The sequence below is a fragment of the Panthera uncia genome, chromosome D2 (genome assembly GCF_023721935.1).
Source record: "Panthera uncia isolate 11264 chromosome D2, Puncia_PCG_1.0, whole genome shotgun sequence".
NCBI classification, from domain to species: domain Eukaryota; kingdom Metazoa; phylum Chordata; class Mammalia; order Carnivora; family Felidae; genus Panthera; species Panthera uncia.
This window is the reverse complement of record NC_064818.1, coordinates 53,563,659-53,583,327: the sequence shown is the minus strand read 5'-3', so window position 1 is coordinate 53,583,327 and position 19,669 is coordinate 53,563,659. Positions and strand designations below refer to the sequence as shown.

General features: G+C 45.2%; 1 protein-coding gene across 2 annotated transcripts in view; it reads left to right on the top strand.

Annotated features, from left to right (window-relative positions):
* The first annotated feature begins 354 nt into the window (after positions 1-354).
* Positions 355-19,669, top strand: part of BLNK (B cell linker) — a 75,159-nt gene continuing 55,844 nt past the window's right edge. The window contains exon 1 of one of the 2 annotated variants that reach the window (XM_049646459.1): positions 355-672. In XM_049646459.1, the coding sequence (XP_049502416.1) occupies positions 626-672 (47 nt within the window). In that variant the 5' untranslated portion in view covers positions 355-625. The remainder of the gene's footprint in view (positions 673-19,669) is intronic. The other variant, XM_049646460.1, reaches the window with a different exon arrangement.

Genomic DNA, 19,669 nt, shown 5'->3' with positions numbered 1-19,669 from the left:
GGAACCGTTTCTCTCATTTTCTTCCTCCCTGATCTTAAACTGCCTTCTGCTCGCTAAATGACAGTACAGAAATGCTATTTTCATATCATGGTTCTTTAAGTGGAAAAGTTTATCCATAAATTTATGCAAATGAGCAGAAAGTCCCAAAGAGACCTGAGAATTGATTATTCTGCTTTTTCTTGAGCCCAGGAAGCTACTGGGGACAGAATGACACCTGCTGAAAACAGGGACTATATGTGTTTGGGACAACAGGAAGTAGTGACCAGCCAGAAGCCCGTCCTGACCTGATTACAAATCTGGTTATAAAAGAAAGCAGCTGGAAAGAAATTTGCATGTCCAATAGGTTTCACTATTAAAGTTTACACAACGTGGAGTAATCAGCCGAGCTGGCTGGCTACCCAGATCACATGATTGTGTAGAAACATGAAACTTGACTATGTGCTCGAGCAAGTTTTACTTCTCCCTAGCGTAGGTGTCTGCCAGCAGCCTGCACTCTCTCGGAAATCAGACTCAAGTGACTGGGACCCTTGAGATCAAAGGCTTACCATGCTACTCCCTAGGAGGGCCAGTGACTGCTGACCTTACCACTGACGGTTATTCGTGGCTCTTATAATTAACAAAAAGAATGGACAAGCTTAACAAAATAACTGTCCCTGCCAGTCAGAAGTTGAGGTAAGATTTTCCCCATCCAATACTTCTCCTTCCTTTTTTTTTTTTTTTTTTTTTTTTAATGATCTACTGATTCTGAGAAAAACTGAAATCCTGGAATACTTTGCTAGTTGTAAGGCAGTGGGTGGCAATTGCTATAGAGAAGTACCCTGAGTTTTTAAAGAAATATGTAGGAACAAGTGGGCTTATTCTAGCTGGCTTTTGTCATTGAAAGATGCATGTAGGAAGCCCTGGGGAGACGGTAAAAAAGAAAATCCAAGGACTTAGATTCTACTGAAGTTCAGCTTTCAGAGCCTGAATACAACAAATTATTCGAAGGATGCATTTGTCTAATCTGAATCTCAACCATTTCATTGTGGATTACTATTTAATGTTTAAAGATGGTTGTAATCATTTGTATTCATTGCAGTTGTCTCTTATTTATTTTGTGGGTGGATATCACAATTGTGTGGGGACATGAGATCTGTTTTTCCAGTGTTATTTTGTCACTATAGCAATTATCTAATAAAAAGCCACTTAGAAATTAAAAACCAGAAGTGGCCCAAGGGGCAGGAATCAAACAACTCCTCTGAGCTGTGGAAAAGACAGTATCCCAGCTTTTTATTTTGAAGATCTTTTTAGTTCATGGTAACAGCATCATGGTTGTTGGAGATTGGAAATTTTAAATGTTCAGTGAGTGTTTTATATTCTGACTACCACTTTGACCTTCAGTTTGTCATGGGTGATGTGACACGTGCAACAAGTAAATTATCACAAATAATAAAGAGCTAGACAATTAGAGGTTTTGAGACAAAATTTAAGAGAAATGAGTCTGGAATTTACAGAGTGACCGCCCTTCACAGTGAGAATTTGGATCCTATACCGGTTAGGTGTTCGGTAAATGGTGTTTTGAAATGAACTGCTGATCTGGGACCAGTAGGCTCCATCAGCACGGTCAGCCATTTCAAGGGTGTGTTGTTGGGTACTTTGGTTTGACCTGCACTGACAGGGGCCAAGAAGGTACCTCAGTCTTTCCCTTGGTCTTGAGTCACTACACTCTCATGGCGGGGGGGGGGGGGGGTGTCAGATGAATCAATGAAAGTAGTAAGAGACTAAATGAAGATAAGAAGGGAATTGGAGTAGCTGAGAAAGATTTCATGGAGAAAATGCTTCAAGAGCTAGGTTTGAGAGGCAAGTAAGACAAAAGTAGGGTGAGAATTGGAGGAAAAACAATGAGCCGGGAGGGAGGAAATAGAGAAACGCAACTTGGAACTGGACTTGAACACAGTCCATTGGTGGGATGATGAGAGTGTTCTGTCCAACAGAGACTATGGAGTAGGGTGTATGGAACCAGAAGGTCCTGGTAAATTGGGATGTGTAGGGTGGGGTCAGCTCACAAAGGACAGTGAGGGCTCTAACCACAGGGAGTTAGAGAATGGTTTACAGGAATAGAAATGGCATGACAGCAAGCATGTAATAGGGGGCAGGGATACTCTGTAATGGGGCCAGTTAAGCAGCCTAAGCATCTAGTGCCATAGGCCTGGACTTGAGGCACAGCAGTAAGAAGTGAAAGGAAAAGAGTGTAGGAAAGACATGCCAAAGAAACCAACAAGGCATGGATATTAGGGCTTCTCTCAAATGAGCAAGAGGGTTTTATATAGTCCTTTCCAGACATTCCATAACCTGGAGCTACGCTAAGCCTTAGAACCTCTTTTAGGAAATCCAGATGGGAATTTAAATAAGGAAAGGGAATAGAACCTGAATCATCATATGAGCTCCACCCTCTGCCCCCTGGGACAAAGTCCAGCTTAATCACAGAGTGAGTGGTCAATAGGCAGTATACAACCATAGATTATAGGGCGGGAAACCAAAATTATATTGTGGATAATCATACACTACACTCATCCGCTGAAGCAGAAGTAAATTTTTTTCCACTTGGTTACTCAGTTGTCTTTACAGAATTGGCCTGTTTTGGTAAAATGTGCACTGCCGACGCGGAGCTTTTCAAAGACAGGAAATTGTAAACATGATGGACTTGAAGCACCACCTTAAATCTTTTCTGTAATTAGGTGGGATGTCAAAGAATAGGGAAATGAAATACTTGATCCCTGTGATTTGTGGCCTCTGTCCTGACTGACACCGATTCGGAAAGTTGCCTAACTGCAATTATTTGGTACCAGGTGACAGTATAAGTGAAGAGCTGTGTTTATATCCTTTGGTTTATCAAAATTTATATGAGACTTTGCCTAAACTCTTAGCCACAAAAATAGAGAGATGGTGGGTGTCCATCAAGGACACATAGTGATCCTGGAACATAATAACTGTTAGATTAAAACTGGCAGTCATTAATATCACTGCTATTCTTTCTTCTTAATTCCGTAGTTGTGCAACTGATTTCCTGAACATAAACGCAGAACTTTGCATTGATCCTAGGTAAAGTTTATGTTCATTTCAGTTCTTCTTTGTGGCCATTTTGGTTATTTTACCTATTGATTGTGACACGTGTGGCATTTAGCTTTGCAAGGACTGTAGATGTGACAAACACCCTTCCTCTGCCTTAACCTGAGTGGCTAAAAATCTGTCGAGCACAGCAGAGCCCTGTCTTGGGTGTCCGGATCTCACTGCCAGGACTCTCACTTGGAGATGTAATTTCACAGCTTCTGGGACATGACTTCTCTCCTCAGGTCTTGGAATCTTCACTTGGAATTTCCAGTTACTTGGCTTTTCAAGTTCAATTCTTCAGAAACAAATTCACCAGGGCATCTGGTTGGCTCAGTAGGTAGAACATGTGACTCATCATCTTGGGGCCGTGAGTTCAAGTCCCACAACTAGGTGTAGAAATTACTTTTTTAAAAAAGGAAAGAAATTCACCTTATTTTCACCTCTCTGCCACTAGCTCCATCTCTGAGCCTCCCTATTTCCGTCAATTGCATCGTCATCAACCCTAACTCTAATTCATCCCTCTCTGCACCCCCATTCACCTACCGCACCCTGTAGTCTTTCTTTAATGAAGCTTCCGTATATTCCATGTATGGCTTTTCTACCACGCCACCCTGGATAAGTCCTCCCCTCTCCTGTGTCCCCCATCTGCAAATGCCGAGTTTGGACGAGCCAATTCCCGAAGCCCCTCTCGGCTCTAATGCCGTGTGATCGTTTAGGCATGGAGACTATTCTCTGACCCTACTGTTTAAAGATAGACAGCTTTCAATGATTTTATCCCAAGGCCTTCAGGAGACGTTTCCTGACTGAATCATCCATCTTTGAAAGCTGTCCATCCCTAAACAGTGAGGTCAGAAAACACAACTACACAGCATCCATCAAGGTCACCTAGAAGGTTGCTGTGACGTATTTAGAAGGACAATGCAATTGGAGCTCAAAAGGGCTGAATTTCAATGGCCCATTGCTAGCATATGGGTCCTGAGGAAGTCACTCAACTTCCGTAAGCTTCAGTTTCCTCAGGTGTCAAAACTAGAGATGCCTTCCTCACAGCCTTTTTGTGAAGATGAAGTAAGACAACATGGGCTGACGTGCCAAGAATGGCATTGGCTTCATGGTCAGTATAACAAGTAAATAAAAAGTAAACACAATAGCCAGTACTTCAACCCACATATCATGAGTGACCATTTGCGGTCTCTCTTTCTCCTCACGGTAATGGACCCAACCCCCTTGAATTAGAATGGCAAGCAGAGCAGGAAGGTGCCCAGGGCCTCATGATGGGTAGAGCAACTCTTGAACATACATGTGTCTGGGAGCATCTCTCTTCTCATTCTTTATAAGCTTAGGGAAGAGGCCTGTGCTCGTGAGGGAAGGAAAAAGAAGGCACAGCATCTAATGGTAGAGACAAGATAGACTTCCCAGGAAGTATTTCTCTTCACACTGCCCATCTGCATTATGTCAGCCGAGAAACTGCTCAACTGGGACTTCTTGTGTCACACCAATGGATGGACTCCTCAGACAAGGCCTCTTTCTCCTTGTGGGCAAGCTACCCTGGAGCCACGTTACGAGAATTTGCTTAGTATTTGTAGCTTTCAGGGTCATTGGCTAGGGAAACTCGGGGCACTCTTTCTCACCCACTCTGGGCATGGTTGTACCAGGAAAACCCTAAACCAGAGTCCACGTGTCCAAAGCACCCTCTGTCCTGGATCCAGTGATCGCCAGGGTACCATAGCTGAACAACTCCCTTCTTTTCACGCAACTGGTCTCGAAGTGGGCTGTGATACACTTAATTAGGTTCGCAAGGATTGAACCACAATTACATTCCAGCCAAGACTCCTACATCACGGAATTGGAGGAGACTGGGCTGGTACTACTCCAGAGAGTAGTTCTGGAGTAGGTCTCTCCAGAGAACTTCAGGCAGACATTTAGATAGTCTCTTGATTTTCCCCCACGGATGACGAACCTCATCTGTTCAGTGGAGAATTTACTGTTTGGTTCATTTTCAAAGAGGATCTTCCTCTTGCCCACATGCAGCAGCATCAAGGAATCTAGGCTGGTTAAAGAATACGAATAGGAGGGGCGCCTGGGGGGCTCAGTCAGTTGAGCGTCAAGTCTTGATTTTGGCTCGGGTCATGGTCTCATGGTTTGTGAGATGGAGTCCCGTGTCGGGCTCTGCCTTGACAGCACAGAGTCCGCTAGGGGTTCTCTCTCCCTCTCTCTCTGTCCCTCCCCCGCTCATGCTTGCTCACTTCTCTCTCGAAATAAATAAGTAAACTTTAAAACAAAGAATATGAATAGGAAAAAAAATTGAATGATAGCTTGTAGCAGGGAAACGGAAAGGTCTCTGTGGCTTTTTAGAGACTCCACGGAAGCCTCCTTCTGCTGCCCTCCGCGAAGGCCTGGCTGCATCATTTAGATCGGTGCTTCTCCACCAGGGGCACTTTCGTCCCCCAGGGGACACTTGATCATCACAAATGTGGAGGGGGTGCTGCTGGCACCAACAGGTAGACGCCAGAGGTGCTGGTAAGCATCCTACACTTACAGAGCAGTACTCACAGCAAAGAATCGCCAAAAATTTCAATAGAGCTGCTGTTGAGAAACTGATTTAGGCCAAGTAAATGAATTCTGTCTCGAACAGGAAGCCCCTCTTCATTTGTATATTCTTATAGAGATGGTATGTGTTTAAAGTTTAGAATATATATCTTTGCAATTGATAAGCCTTCTGATATTCCTCTATCTGGGACGGTTTGGGTGAGGGGTTGCCAAGGAGAAGGGCTAGAGGTGCTGGGGCCTATATTTCAATGAGTTACTATTTTAAAAAAATTTTAGGGTCAAATAAAACTAGATTCCACAAATGATATGCACCAATGGGGTATATGTTGTTCTCTCCAGAGAAACGAGAGCAGGAAAGATCTCCAGGCATAAGGTCATCTTGGAATAGTCTCTGTTTCTACCTCTGTAAGCAGACCAGGTAAACCATGAGTGGAAATCCTTAGAGTTGGGATAAAAAGCCAATTAAGTGGTAACATAGCTATTAGGAAGTCCAAGGGCTTATAGATCTGATCCTATAGCCAAACCGGACAGAGGTGGGTATGCTGTGTCTGTCCTAGAGCAGAATGCGTTGCCCTGAGGTCCATGGGTAGAATGTTTCGGGATAAAAGACAGGTTGAGGTGTGGGGGATGAGACGCTATGTATCGGTCCACCCTTTAATGTCTTCTCAGTCCCATGTGAAGATGCTGCAGCACTGTGAGGCACGGATCCAAATAACTCTGCCATCACCTTGGATAGTTTCTGCAGCACAATCACCCTTTCTTGCCTGATCTCCCCATGGCCACTGGTGTATATTTTGTGAAACTGATGGCTGGGTTTTGAGGGTGCAACTTTTTTTTAAAAGAGTTTATTCCAGCTTTAGTAGAAAGGAGTCCTCTATCCAGCCTCCCATGACTCTTTAAGTTGGTGTTGGCCTTATCCAGAGGTGAGCAGTTGGTGTGATCCTCTTACACTATTGGGAATGATGAGAGGGTATGCGTGCAAGGGGTCCAGGCTGGTGTGGGGCTGCTGCGTGTTGTAGTGTCAGATGCTCAGGCTCATGGGTGACCCCAGATCCTGCTTCCAAGCCAAAGGGCTGCAGTGCCCTTGCCCACTATGGCTATGACCTTGCCAGGGAAACCATCTGAGTCTGCTTAACCAGACTCTGTCTCTGTTGGATAATGGTCAGAGGGGCTGCCACTCTCTCCCCATCGGACGCGTGTGTCTCTTGCTTTGTGATTCCCCTCTGCCAGCCCCTCTTCTGTGTCAGCCTTTCTGCTTCTTTAAGGTGGCCCTGTGTCTCTCTGTTTGCTCAGGGCCGTTGATGTCTAAGCCTCAAGGACAGCTTCAGTGTTCTCACTGCACACGCTTGCTGGACTTCCTGGGCCCCTAGAAATGATGTAGTCAGTTCTGGTCACAGGTTCCCTGAGCCACGCCAGCTGAGCCTGCTCCCCCTTCTCTGTGGAAGGACACGGACAGCAGCGGAGAAGCCCCCATCCAGATCACACAGGTCTCCTGGCGAGGACTTGGGAGGCCGTCTCTTTAGCAACTTTATTTCTGAGGCAAGAAACCTAAGGCCCAGAGAGGTGAAGTCACTGTCGGAGCTCACATAGCCAGCCGATCCTTCTCCAGAACCGTAGCTCTCTGTTTGCCTGCTGGGAGAAGGGAGTACATAGGCCACTCCCTCTTTTTTTTTTTTTTTTTTTACCCTGTGTCAGGTGTTGACCAATAGAGGTTGGTCCAGGTTAGTCTATATTCTGTATTTGCCCTAGATATTAAAAAAAAATTTTTTTTATGTTTATTTATTTCTTGAGAGAGAGAGAGAGTGTGTGAGTGAGGGAGGGGCAGAGAGAGAGGGAGACACAGAATCCAAAGCAGGCTCCAGGCCGTCAGCACAGAGCCCAATGTGTGGCTGGAACTCACGAACTGCGAGATCATGACCTGAGCCGAAGTTGGGCGCTTAACCGACTGAGCCACCCAGGCGCCCCTAGACATTTTTTTTTAACTAAAAGAACTAATTTACTAGTGAGAAACCCCAGAAACCCCTACAGAACCATGCCCGTCAGTATTTCAGGCTCTTACAGGTTTCCTGGTCTGCACTTGAATTCTGTGCTGACCCAGCACATTTGATATCTACGGATACATGTTTTTCCAAGAACGTTCCCACAGTCGTTTGTGTAGTCTGAGAGTGAGCTGTAATTATAAAGAGAAGAGTTGGTCTCACGCACAGACCGAGCATACAGGACCAACGTGGTATAATTTAAGAAGTGCTCAGAAAGGTGTTTTTGCCATACTGGAAAGAATAGGATCTTTGAAATCAGGCAGGCCTGGATTTGAATACTTCTCTGTACTTACTAGCTCATGGTCTTTGAAAGGGTCATGTAATCCCTTTTCGCCTCAACCTTTTCATCTGGAAAGTAATATCATACATTATTATAATAACATATAACATAACAGGGGTGTTGTAGCAGTGAATATGTTAAACAGAGAGGAAGAGATCCGTGGATGCTTCCTTCCCCCAAGTCCCTCCTGGCCGGGGCTTTCCCAAATTGTGTCATTAAAGAGGCATCCATGCGGGATAAGGCAGTGTCTCAGAGTCCTGGTTCAAAATGAAAGCTCACTGAGGGTAATAGGTTAAGGCATTAAGGCACTATCTGTCACCAACATCCCTGAGGCTGGAGGGCAGATAGCTGGGCTTTTCTCTCCCGCACAGAGGTGGCTCAGTCCACAGCTGTTAGCTGAAAGAATGGGACTTTGTTCAGGAAAGAACAGGTGATAAGGAGGGAAAGTCTGGAGGAGGGAGACCACGCCTAAGCAAAGGGAGTTGGGTGTGGGGGGCTGTGGTTAAGGATGCTCCCTACAGGGTTAGAGACACCCCCCCCCATTCAATTTGTTGTCGTTGTTTACTTTACAACTTCACTGGGTTCAAAGTGTAAACTGCTATGGGATGAAGAATAATCTCTTAGGCACAGGAAGCATATCAGTGTCCACACTCAGTACCTGGCTGGAAGGAAAGTCATCTTATTTTAGTGCAAATAACGATGGTGGGATAAAATACAAACTTGGGAAATACACTTTCAAAAGGAAAATGGCAAATGAAATACCAAATCCTTGGAAAACCAGATCCTCGTCGTTATCTGTGACTATTGTGCCTTTTAAGCAGTCTTTACAGCCTGTTTAGGGTCAAAGTCTTTTTTTTTTTTTTTTTTTTTTACAAATAGAAAGTCTTTTCATTTCATTTCATACCATTCTCCACATTCAAAGATTATCACATTTGCAAACCAGCCACAGATGATTGGGCCTAATATACCTGATGCATGCCGAAAACAACCTCTTAAAACGATTAAAACAAAAGGTATTTGTGTAAATACCTCCAAATAAAATGGGGGGAAATCTGCTTTAAAATTGCTAATGACCTCTTTGTGGGAATGAGGTTTCCTTTTGGGGTGATGTAAAACCTCTGCAACTAGATAGCGGTGGTGGCTGCACCCCGTCAGGAAGTTGCTCAACTGCACACTTCGAAACGGTAGAAATGGTGAATTTTACACGGTGTATTTCGCCTCCATAGAAAAAAGTGACAATGAAATTATTTTCTGTACTTACCATAAAATATTATACTTGGGGACCCGTGCTATATTTTTTTTCACCAATTAGATGTTGTTTCAAAGTGTGTTTTCACGTATTATTAATAAGCATTTTTGGATGGTTTTTAAGAATTACAAGGCTTCTTTCCACTTCAATCCCTACATGTGATATTCCCCAATAGGGTTTTTTACTCAGATCCCAGTGAAATGAGCTTAACTGAGCCGAATTTTTCAACGTACTAGAAATATCATTCCTCAAAATCACTCTTCACTCTCTGAAAATATCTTTGCTTTTAACTATCAAAATGGGATGCCCAGATAAGTGGGTGACAATATTATATTGTGCCAATGTAGACATAGGCAAGAGTCCTTTTTTCCTATCAAGGTTAATCTTTAAAAGGACATGCTTGGGGTGCCTGGGTGGCTCAGTTTGTTGGGCATCCGACTCTTGGTTTCTGATCAAGTCATGATCTCACAACTCATGGGTTCGAGCCCTGCATTGGGCTCTAGGCTGACAACATGGAGCCTGCTTGGGATTCTTTCTTTCTCCCTGCCCCCCCTCCCCTGTTCACTGTCTCCTTCAAAATAAATATATACATTTTTAAAAAAATTTTTTTAAATTTAAATGAGCATGCTCGGTTACTTGGGTGGCTCAGTCAGTTGGTTAGGCATCCAACTCTTGATTTCAGTTCAGGTCATGATCTCGTGGTAGTAAGATCAAGCCTCCTGTCAGCCCCTCCCCCTGCCCCAGTCCCCCTCCCCTGCTGAGCACAGAGCCTGTTTAGGATTCTTATTCTCTTTGCCCTTCCCCAACTCACACGCACTGTCTCTCTCCCCCACCTCCACCTCTCTCTCTCTCTCTCTCTCTCTCTCTCTCTCTCGGTGAAAATAAATAAATAAATAAATAAATAAAAGAACATGCTTAAATTCTTAAAAACACATTCCTTTTCTAGAATTACACAGAATTACATTTTCGGAAGGTTCTGAAATGTGATTAGAATTATGCATCACATCATCGTCTTACAAATATGTTGTTTGGGAATCATCAGTTCCCCAGGGCAATTTTCATGCCGGTTGAGGAGAGGCCGGGAACATAGCAAAATGTCAGCTGTCTGCACCTTGTTAGAACAAAGAGCATGTCAAAGCCAAGCACAGTGACAGGATTAAATAACATGACCTCTGGGGACCGTTCCAAACCAACAGTCTGTGCCATCTGTGGACACAGGAGCCTCCTGTAACTTTTTTGCATTTTGCAACCTGCTTATGTATGTATGGTTTTTTGGAAGAGATTTCCCTTCCCCCCAGTCCCTCCCTGCTGCGTGAGTGGCTGAGCGAGGGGACCAGCAAGGCCTCCTCAGTGCTGGGAGGAAGGAAAGTGTGTCCCTGCAGTCCCCGCAAGTCAGTAGAAACTATCACAGCAAGTGGCAAATCATCTAAGAACTTCTTGAGTCTAGTTTAGCCTATTTCCTTTGTCACCTCATCAGTCTCAGGGTGCTGTGCCCCGTGCCTAACTGCCTCTGACAGGGTAAAGCGTGCCAGGATTTGTAAAAAGGATTCAGGGCCTTCATAGGATCATCCCTACTCCTGCCTGTGCAGGTCAGCCCAGTTGGACTTATAACCCAGATCAGCACTTCAGACATGCCAAAGACAACCACAAAGCATTTGCAGATCGCGGTAGAAAGAAAAGAAAGAAAAATGGTAGAGTGTCTGGAGAAACTTGCAAGTTAATTTCTCTGGTTAATGGTGGTTAAGAACCACAGAAACAAGTTGCTAACAGTTAAGCTGCCTGCACCCCTCCACGCCAGGACTCCTGGGCAGTCTTTGTCACTAGGATGCCGTGAAAAGACATGGGCACGTGGTGCCCTGGTCTCCCTCCGTGAGTCCAGCCACCCTGCTTCTCAGGAGGTCCCAGACCCCGGAGGGCCTGGACCGCGTTCCTACCCACTCCCCACCTGCCTGCACTACCCTCTGCCTCTCCTCCTGCCATCTGTCCCGTCCTCTTTGTTTTCTGCCCCTCCTTAAAGATAGAGACAGGCCCCTAAGAGCCCATGCTTCCTTCTAGCAACAAGTCAGCTCTTGAGGACCAGCAGCAGGGTGGTGGTGGGGGCACATGTGTCCCCAGTAAAGACTGCTTGCTTGGTGGAAGGATCGGATGCCTTCTCCAGGGACAGAGATGGAGGTGACCAAAGAAGCCTGTGGTGATGGCCCCTCCTGCCCTGGTAAGGGTCAGGCTGAAACAAGCGAGCATAGGTTATTCACGGGTGGTTGGGAGCATGGGCTCTGGAGTCAAAAGGCCCCACTTTGAATCCCAGCTGTCCTCAACTAGGTGTTGGACATGGGACAAATTACTCAACTTCTCTGAGTGAATGTTTTCTCATGTATTAAAACTGGGATAATCACAACAATGTGAATATGCAACGTGTAGGCGAAAACACTACTGATCTAGACACTTAGAGGTAGTTAAGATGATAAATCTGGTGTGTAGTTATTTTTAATCACAGTAAAAAATGAGGATAATAATAGGACCTACCTCAGAGGGTCGTGAGGGTTAAGTGAAGTAATAGATGCAAAGCACTTGGCACATAACACAGGCTCACTAAGCGCCAGCTTTTACTATTGAACTATTGATTATCTGAGTCTGACCACCGGCATGGCTTCCTGAGCAGGGACTGTTCGTGGTGGCTCTGGGCTGTGGCACAAGAAAGTGGAAGACGCAGTCCCTACAACGGAAAAGCTGAGCCTCTGGCAGGAGACCCGAGCCATGTGTGGAAAGGGAAAGAACAGGGTGTGATGGAAAGAGCTGGGGGAATCTTTAGCTAATCAATCTTTTTTTTTTTTTAAGTTTTTGAAATTTATTTTGGGAGAGAGCATGCACGAACAGGGAGGAGGAGAGAGAGGGGGAGAGAGAAGGGGAGAGAGAGAATCCCAAGCAGGCTCTGCACCATCAGTGCAGAGCTCGATGTGGGGCCCGAACTCACGAACCCTGGGATTATGACCTGAGCCGAAGTCAGATGCTCAACCGACCAAGCCACCCAAGAGCCCCTTTTGCTAATCAATCTTGGGGCAGTGGCAACATTTCTCTAGAACTTAGTTCCTCCCTTACAACAAGAGGGAATTGATCCATGATGTTACTAAAGTTTCTCTCACTGTGACTACCTTAATGACAGGCAAACCTAGGAGTCAGGGTTTCCAAGCTGTGTGGTCCGAGACAAGACAAGCGTCATGATCTCTCTGGGCCTTGGTATCTGCATCTGTGAAATGGGACGGTGGTGCTAACTCATCCTTGGGGGGGCTTCCTCCACCACAGAGGGGCTGTCAAAACTTTTGTGCCATCTCCAGTGTGGACTCACTTTCTAGAAGGAAGAGGGCCCCTCTGCTGCTGAATTTGCAAATCTAAAGATAGCACCAATGATGCCACAGGAAGGAGGGACATGAGGAAGCTGGGCCAGGACTAGAAGAGGGTTGGAGAGGCAGAGGAGGGAAGCCTGCCAGCCAATGGGATGGGACAGTCTCCGCCGCATGCAGATAGCAGACTAGTCACTAAGAAGTGGCATTCTGCTTCAAGATGATGGTTCATAACCAGAGACTTCAGCTTTGAGACAGAAATTATCCAAAAGGAAGATATTTTGTGCAAATCAGAGAATCCCCCAGTCTCTGTCTGTGTTTGTCCTCTGGTTTCACATAAACCAGAAGGTTTTTGTCATGAGATTAGGGGGTGGCAGGACCTTTTTCCTGCATTCCCAGGGGGAAGGATTTGTGCTCAAGCTAGTTAGCTCTGTGTCCAGCACCTGACTTTCCCAGCGTGGGCACTCATCCAGGGTTTATAGACTAAAGAAGACAAATATATGTTTCATGTAAAAAAAAAAAATGATAACATTAAACTTTAAGAAGAAATCCTCCACCCATCAGTAAGTTAAATAGTATTTCAAGATAATGCTTTAAAAATCAAAAGTAAGGCAAAAAAAAATAGTTCACGATGAACAAAAAATTGAAATGTTATTATTTATTTACTTATTTTGTTTTTTGTTTAATTTATTTTGAGAAAGAGAGTGGGGGAGGGAGGGAGAGAGAGAGAGAGAGAGAGAGAGAGAGGAGAGAGGAGAGAATCCTAAGCAGGCTCCACGCTGATGCAGGTCTGGAACTCATGACCTGTGAGATTATGACCTGAGCACAAGTCAGATGCTTCTCTGAATGACCCACCCAAATGCCCCAAAATATTGACATTTTAAATGAAGACAGGACCAGTATTGCGGATCTGTTCTGCCTCAGACCCCAGTATGGTCCACTGTGCAGCCATCAGTTCTTCCACCTGCCCAGCTGGGGTACTAAAGGGCATCTTGATGTTATCCTTCTAGTATTTCCCTACCGTGGACTGGGGCTGGGGCCCAGGAGGGCTGCTTTCATACCGGTCTCCCAGCCACCAGTGTCCCCTCCTCCCTTTTTCTACCCTAACCTGGGCACACCTCTGAGGAAAGGTTTTCAGGGGCTTCCTGCTGCCTATAACCCATCTCCTTGGCCTGACTAACAAGGCCCTTGCTGCCTGACCCCACCCTCCAGCCTCATCTATGACTCCCCCCTTCCCTCCACCCACCCCACATCCTGCTGCTCTCAGCTTCTCACCAGACCCCAAACATCCCAGCCAGTTTCACCTCCGGGCCTTGGCACCTGCTGTTTCTGCCACCTGGCTCCTGTTCCTCACTCTTTTGCCTGCTGAATTTGGATTTTCCCATCAGGACCCAGTTCCCAGGACACTTCATCTCAAAACTTCGGGTCAGCCACTCCCTTCTCAGGGGCCCTCACAGCCCTCTGATCCTCCCTATGGCCAAAGGAGGAGTTTTCCCTTTTACGTGTCTGTATCATATGGATTTTTAGGGATTAGCATGTATTACTTTCATAAAATGAAGAAACAAAACTACTTTGAGTTTAGGAAACGAAGTTTAAGATACAGCATACAAAAGATGTCACACGAACCAAGTAACAGTTCACAAACTGCTATCAACCCTGGAGATTAAATGGCCCATCAGTAGTCCTGCTGGAAGTGCTATAAATCCAGGATATACAGAAATAAAATGCAGAGCTCCAAAAGACCTCAGTGCCCCTGTAATCCAATCTTCTCGTTTTACAAGAGAAAATGAGGCACTGAGTGATGAAGGGGATTGCTCAGATTGGCGAAGCCAGGAAGCAGCAGAGATGAGAGCAGAATCCACTTCTCTGGGCTCCAGTGCTCTTTCCCTAAGTGACCTCCTTCCTGAGCCCAAGAAATAATCTGGAAAGGGAAAGGAGCCACTTAAGCTGGGCCTTGGGCTCAGGAGAACAATTGTGGGTTCATAACAGTGGGCATCATAATTATGTCTAAAATGTTTGGTTGGGTCCAAATTGTGAAGGCTTTGAATGCCAAGCAAATGAGTTTGTCCTTTATCATGCACGAAGCAGGGAGACATTGAAGACATTCACGTGTGGGGTGACATGATGCAAAGGGGTAATTTAAGAAAACGAATTTGGGGGAAGGGAGGGACTGAAGTAGGGAGACCCAGATGGGAAGCTTTTGGTGTTGTCCATTGTCCATGAGATCATAGTGGCTGTGGCTGAAGGAGCGGGCATGAGGAAACAGAGACAGGAAAGATCATCTGGAGGTGAACTGACTGAACTGGTGATAGCAGATGAAGAGTCAAAGAGAAAGAGGGTCAAAAAAAGCCCAGAAGGCTCAAGCCTGAGCATCCAAGGGTACCTGATTATAAATTCCATTGTTTTCTTATTCTCTTTCGTATCAGAAGCTTTCAACTTTCTATCACACAATGCTTGTATTGAAATTTAACAACAAAAATAAAACATACTATAAAAATGATGAGTAGCATCTTAAAAAGAAACCCAGACTCAATGATCGAAGATCATTTAAATACCTCAGAAAGGAGGAAGTCAGATGAAGGATCGCCAGACCCAGTGATGATTGTTACATTTTTAAAACTCCATTCATGGTGGAAAGGAATTAAGAGAATGAATGTCTTCTTCTCTATATATACCAAGGAAGATGTTAGAGAGATTGTTACTCCAGACGATCTTAGGAACATATATGTTGGAGGAAACAGCCGGATATGAGGAGAGTGCAGATGTTCTAAGGTACCCAGCCAAGTAGATGCAGATAATTCACAGATCCAAGCCCACTGTCAGCGGGGGTTCCAGGAGCTCAGGGCAACAGTGAATAACTCTCAGCCAAGAGGAAAAGTCAGGATTATTCAGGAGACCCAAGGAGTTGCTGCAGACTCTTAAGGAGGACGTGGCCTGGTGAAAGCTGGGGTTTAGGAACAGTAGCTGACGAGGGCCCTGACAAAATCCCTCATACACAGAGGACCAGCCCCACAGATACTGACAAAATAAAATTCTAGACCCGGATCGGACCGTGGTTAAGATGTGGGGGGTGAAGAAGGAGGAAGGATTTATCTGCTCTTTTTGTTTGCAAAGAGTCTCTTTCATCTGAGACCCTCTTCAATCCATTCCTAAACCCAAAGCAAACATGGATTTTCTCTGATTAACTTGCTCTGCATTCCACCTTTCCTGGAAAAGACCGAAGTGCAAAAGCCTGCTAAAACCTGCCTTTCATGGTCCTCTGTGAGTGCATTAAGGAGCTGAAAGGAAAGCAAGATGTTTTCTGATCCTTTTATTTTTTCTACTAAAAATAATACCAGATAATACCATCTTTGAAATCATCTCCTGTATTTGGCAAAATTATTGGAAAGATATTTTGTAAAAGATACAAAATTATCTTGGACTACTTTTTGATGATGGGACCAAACTACACATGTGCAGTGCCTTCTCGGTGCTCCCTTGGCCCTGGTGGAGCTCTGTGTCCACCAGTCCACCCTTCTGGATTTGTTCTGTCCCTCTACATCCCAGGGCTGCTCTCAGCCTGTAGACACTTTTCTGAAAGGCAGCCAGCATCTATGGATTCTTCTCCCGTGCTCTCTTAGGCCGTGGGTCTTTCCTACAGTGATAATTTGGCCAGTGGTTCTCAACCTCGGCCACACATTAGAATCACCTGGGAGCCAATGGTCTGGTGGGGAGCCTTGGGTATGAGGATTATTAAAAGCACCCTAAGTGACTCTAATGTGTAGCCCAAATCAAGACTACCTCCTCTACGAAGAAGACGTATAGAGACTGCCCATTGATGTAAGCTCTTAACTCCAATTAAAAAAAATACCCCTTGAAAAAGGCTGGGCTGTTTGTATTCAGCTCCTGGAGTTGGGAGTCCCTGCTCTGGTGCCGGTTGCCAGGGAACAGAGAGCAGGCAGATGAAAAGTAGCTCTGTGTCAAATTTGTATTGATCTGAGCATAGGTGAAGGTAAGAGCCTGGCCCTCCGCACCCACATCTGATTCTTTCTGCTCTTTTCCCCTATTGCAAGCAGACATCACACTATTGACTAAAACTCCAATGTTCCTTTCCTGGGAAGAGAGAGTGTCTGGGTAAGCCTTCAGCATCCCAATATGGAGTAAAGCTTTTCTGTTAAAGAAATTTCAGGCAATGCAGGCAGGTGCAAAAATACTATGGAAGTTGGGGGTCTTCCCTTGTGCTCTGTGCAATTAAGCCTAGACTAGAAGCAGATAAATCTGCCTTGCTTCTTTTAATAAAGCTTCTCAGCTTTCTGTGTGCATAAGAATGACCAGTCCAAGAAGTCTGTTAAAATGCAGATTCCTGGGCCCCACCTGGGATTTTTTATTACCTTGAGATGGTGCAAGCCCAGCAATCTGAATTTTTGTTTTTAATTTAATTCAATTTTTTTTTTTTTAGCAGGCACATTATTTTGCCTTGTACTAAACTTAGTGGTGATTAAAATGCTCTCTTCTTACACTTGGATACAGCTGGCTCTATGGAAGCATTTGCTGGGACTAAAGGCACCCTAAGAACCCAAAATAATTCATCTTTTTGCAAAGGTATTCCTGCAGGTTAGAGATCAAAATGCCACTCCGGTCAGGGCACATAATGCCCGGTTTTATGCAGAACTGTGGTTAGTAGATGATTCCCACGTGTTGGTACCAATCAGCCACACCAGGTTGGGAGCGTTCTCCCTGCAACCACCCATCACCTCCCCCCCAGAAAAAAACACTAACAAAACAAGAACAACAACAAAAACACCCCACAACCAAACCCATTTCTGGAGCACCTTCTGGCCTGGAGGAAATCAACCCAGGTGGTAACGCCCTCCCACCCCCACTTCCCTCTAGCAGAGGGCACTGATTTTGAGTTTTGTTCCTGGTCCAAACCAGTCCCGAGGGTCTTCTGCAAGAAGAGCCATTACAATGGACCAAAACTTCCTGTGTGGGCAGGCACCTTACATCCATTGTCTATTATCTTCACAGCAACCCTTGCAAGGTAGATATCTTCATTTAACAGATGCTAGCGTTTAGAAACATTGTTTTAGAGTGATCTGGGTTTGAACCTGAGATGGACTCTTTCCTGCCCCTCCGCCCCCATGCATCCAGGACTTGTCAACAGCTCTTGCTGGTGCTGGGCTCAGGTCTGGTCTGGTCTTCTCTCTCCACTCCCTCAAGCACATGGGCTGTGGGGGGGGGGGGGGTCCTGACATTTCATTGCTCCCTGTCACACCCACCCAGATCAGAGTTTCAGCTAATTAAAAGCCCTTTCAGTTTGCAGGAGGAGAAAAGTTGCAGATAAAGACTGGCTAGCTAAGCAAACAAAGTCTACGGATCCTACTCGTGAAAATGTTCGAGATATAAGTGAAAAATGCAGATTACAAAATGTCAAGTATCATCTTAATTATGTAAAATCTATACATACTATACACGTGTAGTAAAACATTAGAAGGCTTTTGATTTTTTAATGTTTATCTTTGGGAGAGAGAGAGATAGAGCTCGAGTAGGGGAGGGGCAAAGAGAGAGGGAGACACAGAATCCGAAACAGGCTCCAGCCTCTGAGCTGTCAGCACAGAGCCCGATGGGGGGGGGGGGGGGCTCGAACCCACAAACCATGAGATCATGACCCGAGCCGAAGTTGGACAAAGTTGGACGCTTAGCCTATTGAACCACCCGGGCGCCCCTAGAAGGCTATTTAATTAAATGTTAATAGTGGGGGTTGGAAGTAAGAATGACATTTTAAGTTTTATTTGCAAATTTTGATACAATGAACATGTTACATGTGGCCACCCTTATAGTGACATACAAAAATAGTTTCACTGCGGAAAAATCCTGTTCCATCTATTCATCTTTTCCTTCCTCCTCCTGAAATCACAACCACTGATCATTTTACTGTTTTCATAGTTTTGCTTTTCCCAGAGTCTAGTTGGAATCATACAGTATGTAGCCTTTTCAGGCTTTCAGGATTGTTTCACTTAGCATAGATTACATTTTTTATCAGAAATAAAGTTATAAAATTAAAAACTGTACAACCTATGTGACCAGTCACTATTTACCTGTGACTCCAAAGAAAAAAAGTCACATCATTCTTTGCCGTTCAAATTACAGTACCCCTATTCCCGCCCCTGGCATTCTGGGACTCCCAGGGCTGCATACACATCCCACACTGCTCCATACTGGCTCTTGCTTGTCTCCAGATCCATGAGCCCGTCTTCTTGGAGTCATTTTCCCCCCACTGTGGAGCAGACAGCATCCTCCAGGCACCATGTGAATTTCTCAGGCTCTTTCACCTTTGGCCACAGACCCTTTCCTCATTCCCCCACAATCCTAACAGACTTAGTTATACATATTTAAGACTTTGCTGAAATTTGGGGAATAACGGAAGGAAGCACAACACAGAGAACGATTTATATTTGCTCCTAGACAAGGTTTCGTTCAGCCTCCTGGATCCTTCTTCAGGTCTTCCGTGCTTTGCTCCCAGCCATAGACTATTTCAAGGGCCAGCTCACCTCTGCACTATAAAAATCCCTGGAGAGGTCAACCTGTAGAGGGACCAACAACCAGGAGGCCCCAGAAGACAGGAAACATCCAGTAGCAAAGCCCAAGGCCTATATACCATATCCTCATTTTCCTCACTTCCTGGATTAGAGTCTTTGCAGGCTGAGTAGCAGCAAGGACAGCCAGGGACAGGGATATAGTCATGTCCCAACGTCACCAAATGGTCCTGGCCATGTGGCTCTGTGCCAAGCAGATCCAGTCCCTTTTTACGTTGTTGCAAATGTGAGGGGCGTGTCTGTCCTGCACCCCCTTCATTGATACTCTGCTTTAGCAAACTATGGCTCAGGAAGAAAGCACGTGACTATAAAATAAATAAAAATACACAGGCATGGGGTAGTCTAAATCCACACAGAGAAAAGTCCAGAGTCTCACAGAGGAGGGACAGTCTAGTAAAACCCACACCCAAATTAAGTTATTGAACTGACCACTCAATTTATTTGTCTGAAACTTCACCCTTGAATGCTTGAGAACTTTTCCCAAGCTTCTATTTGCTTAACTTAGGCACAACTAAAAGGCTCACAGCAAAGAGCGGGGGGGGGGGGGGGGG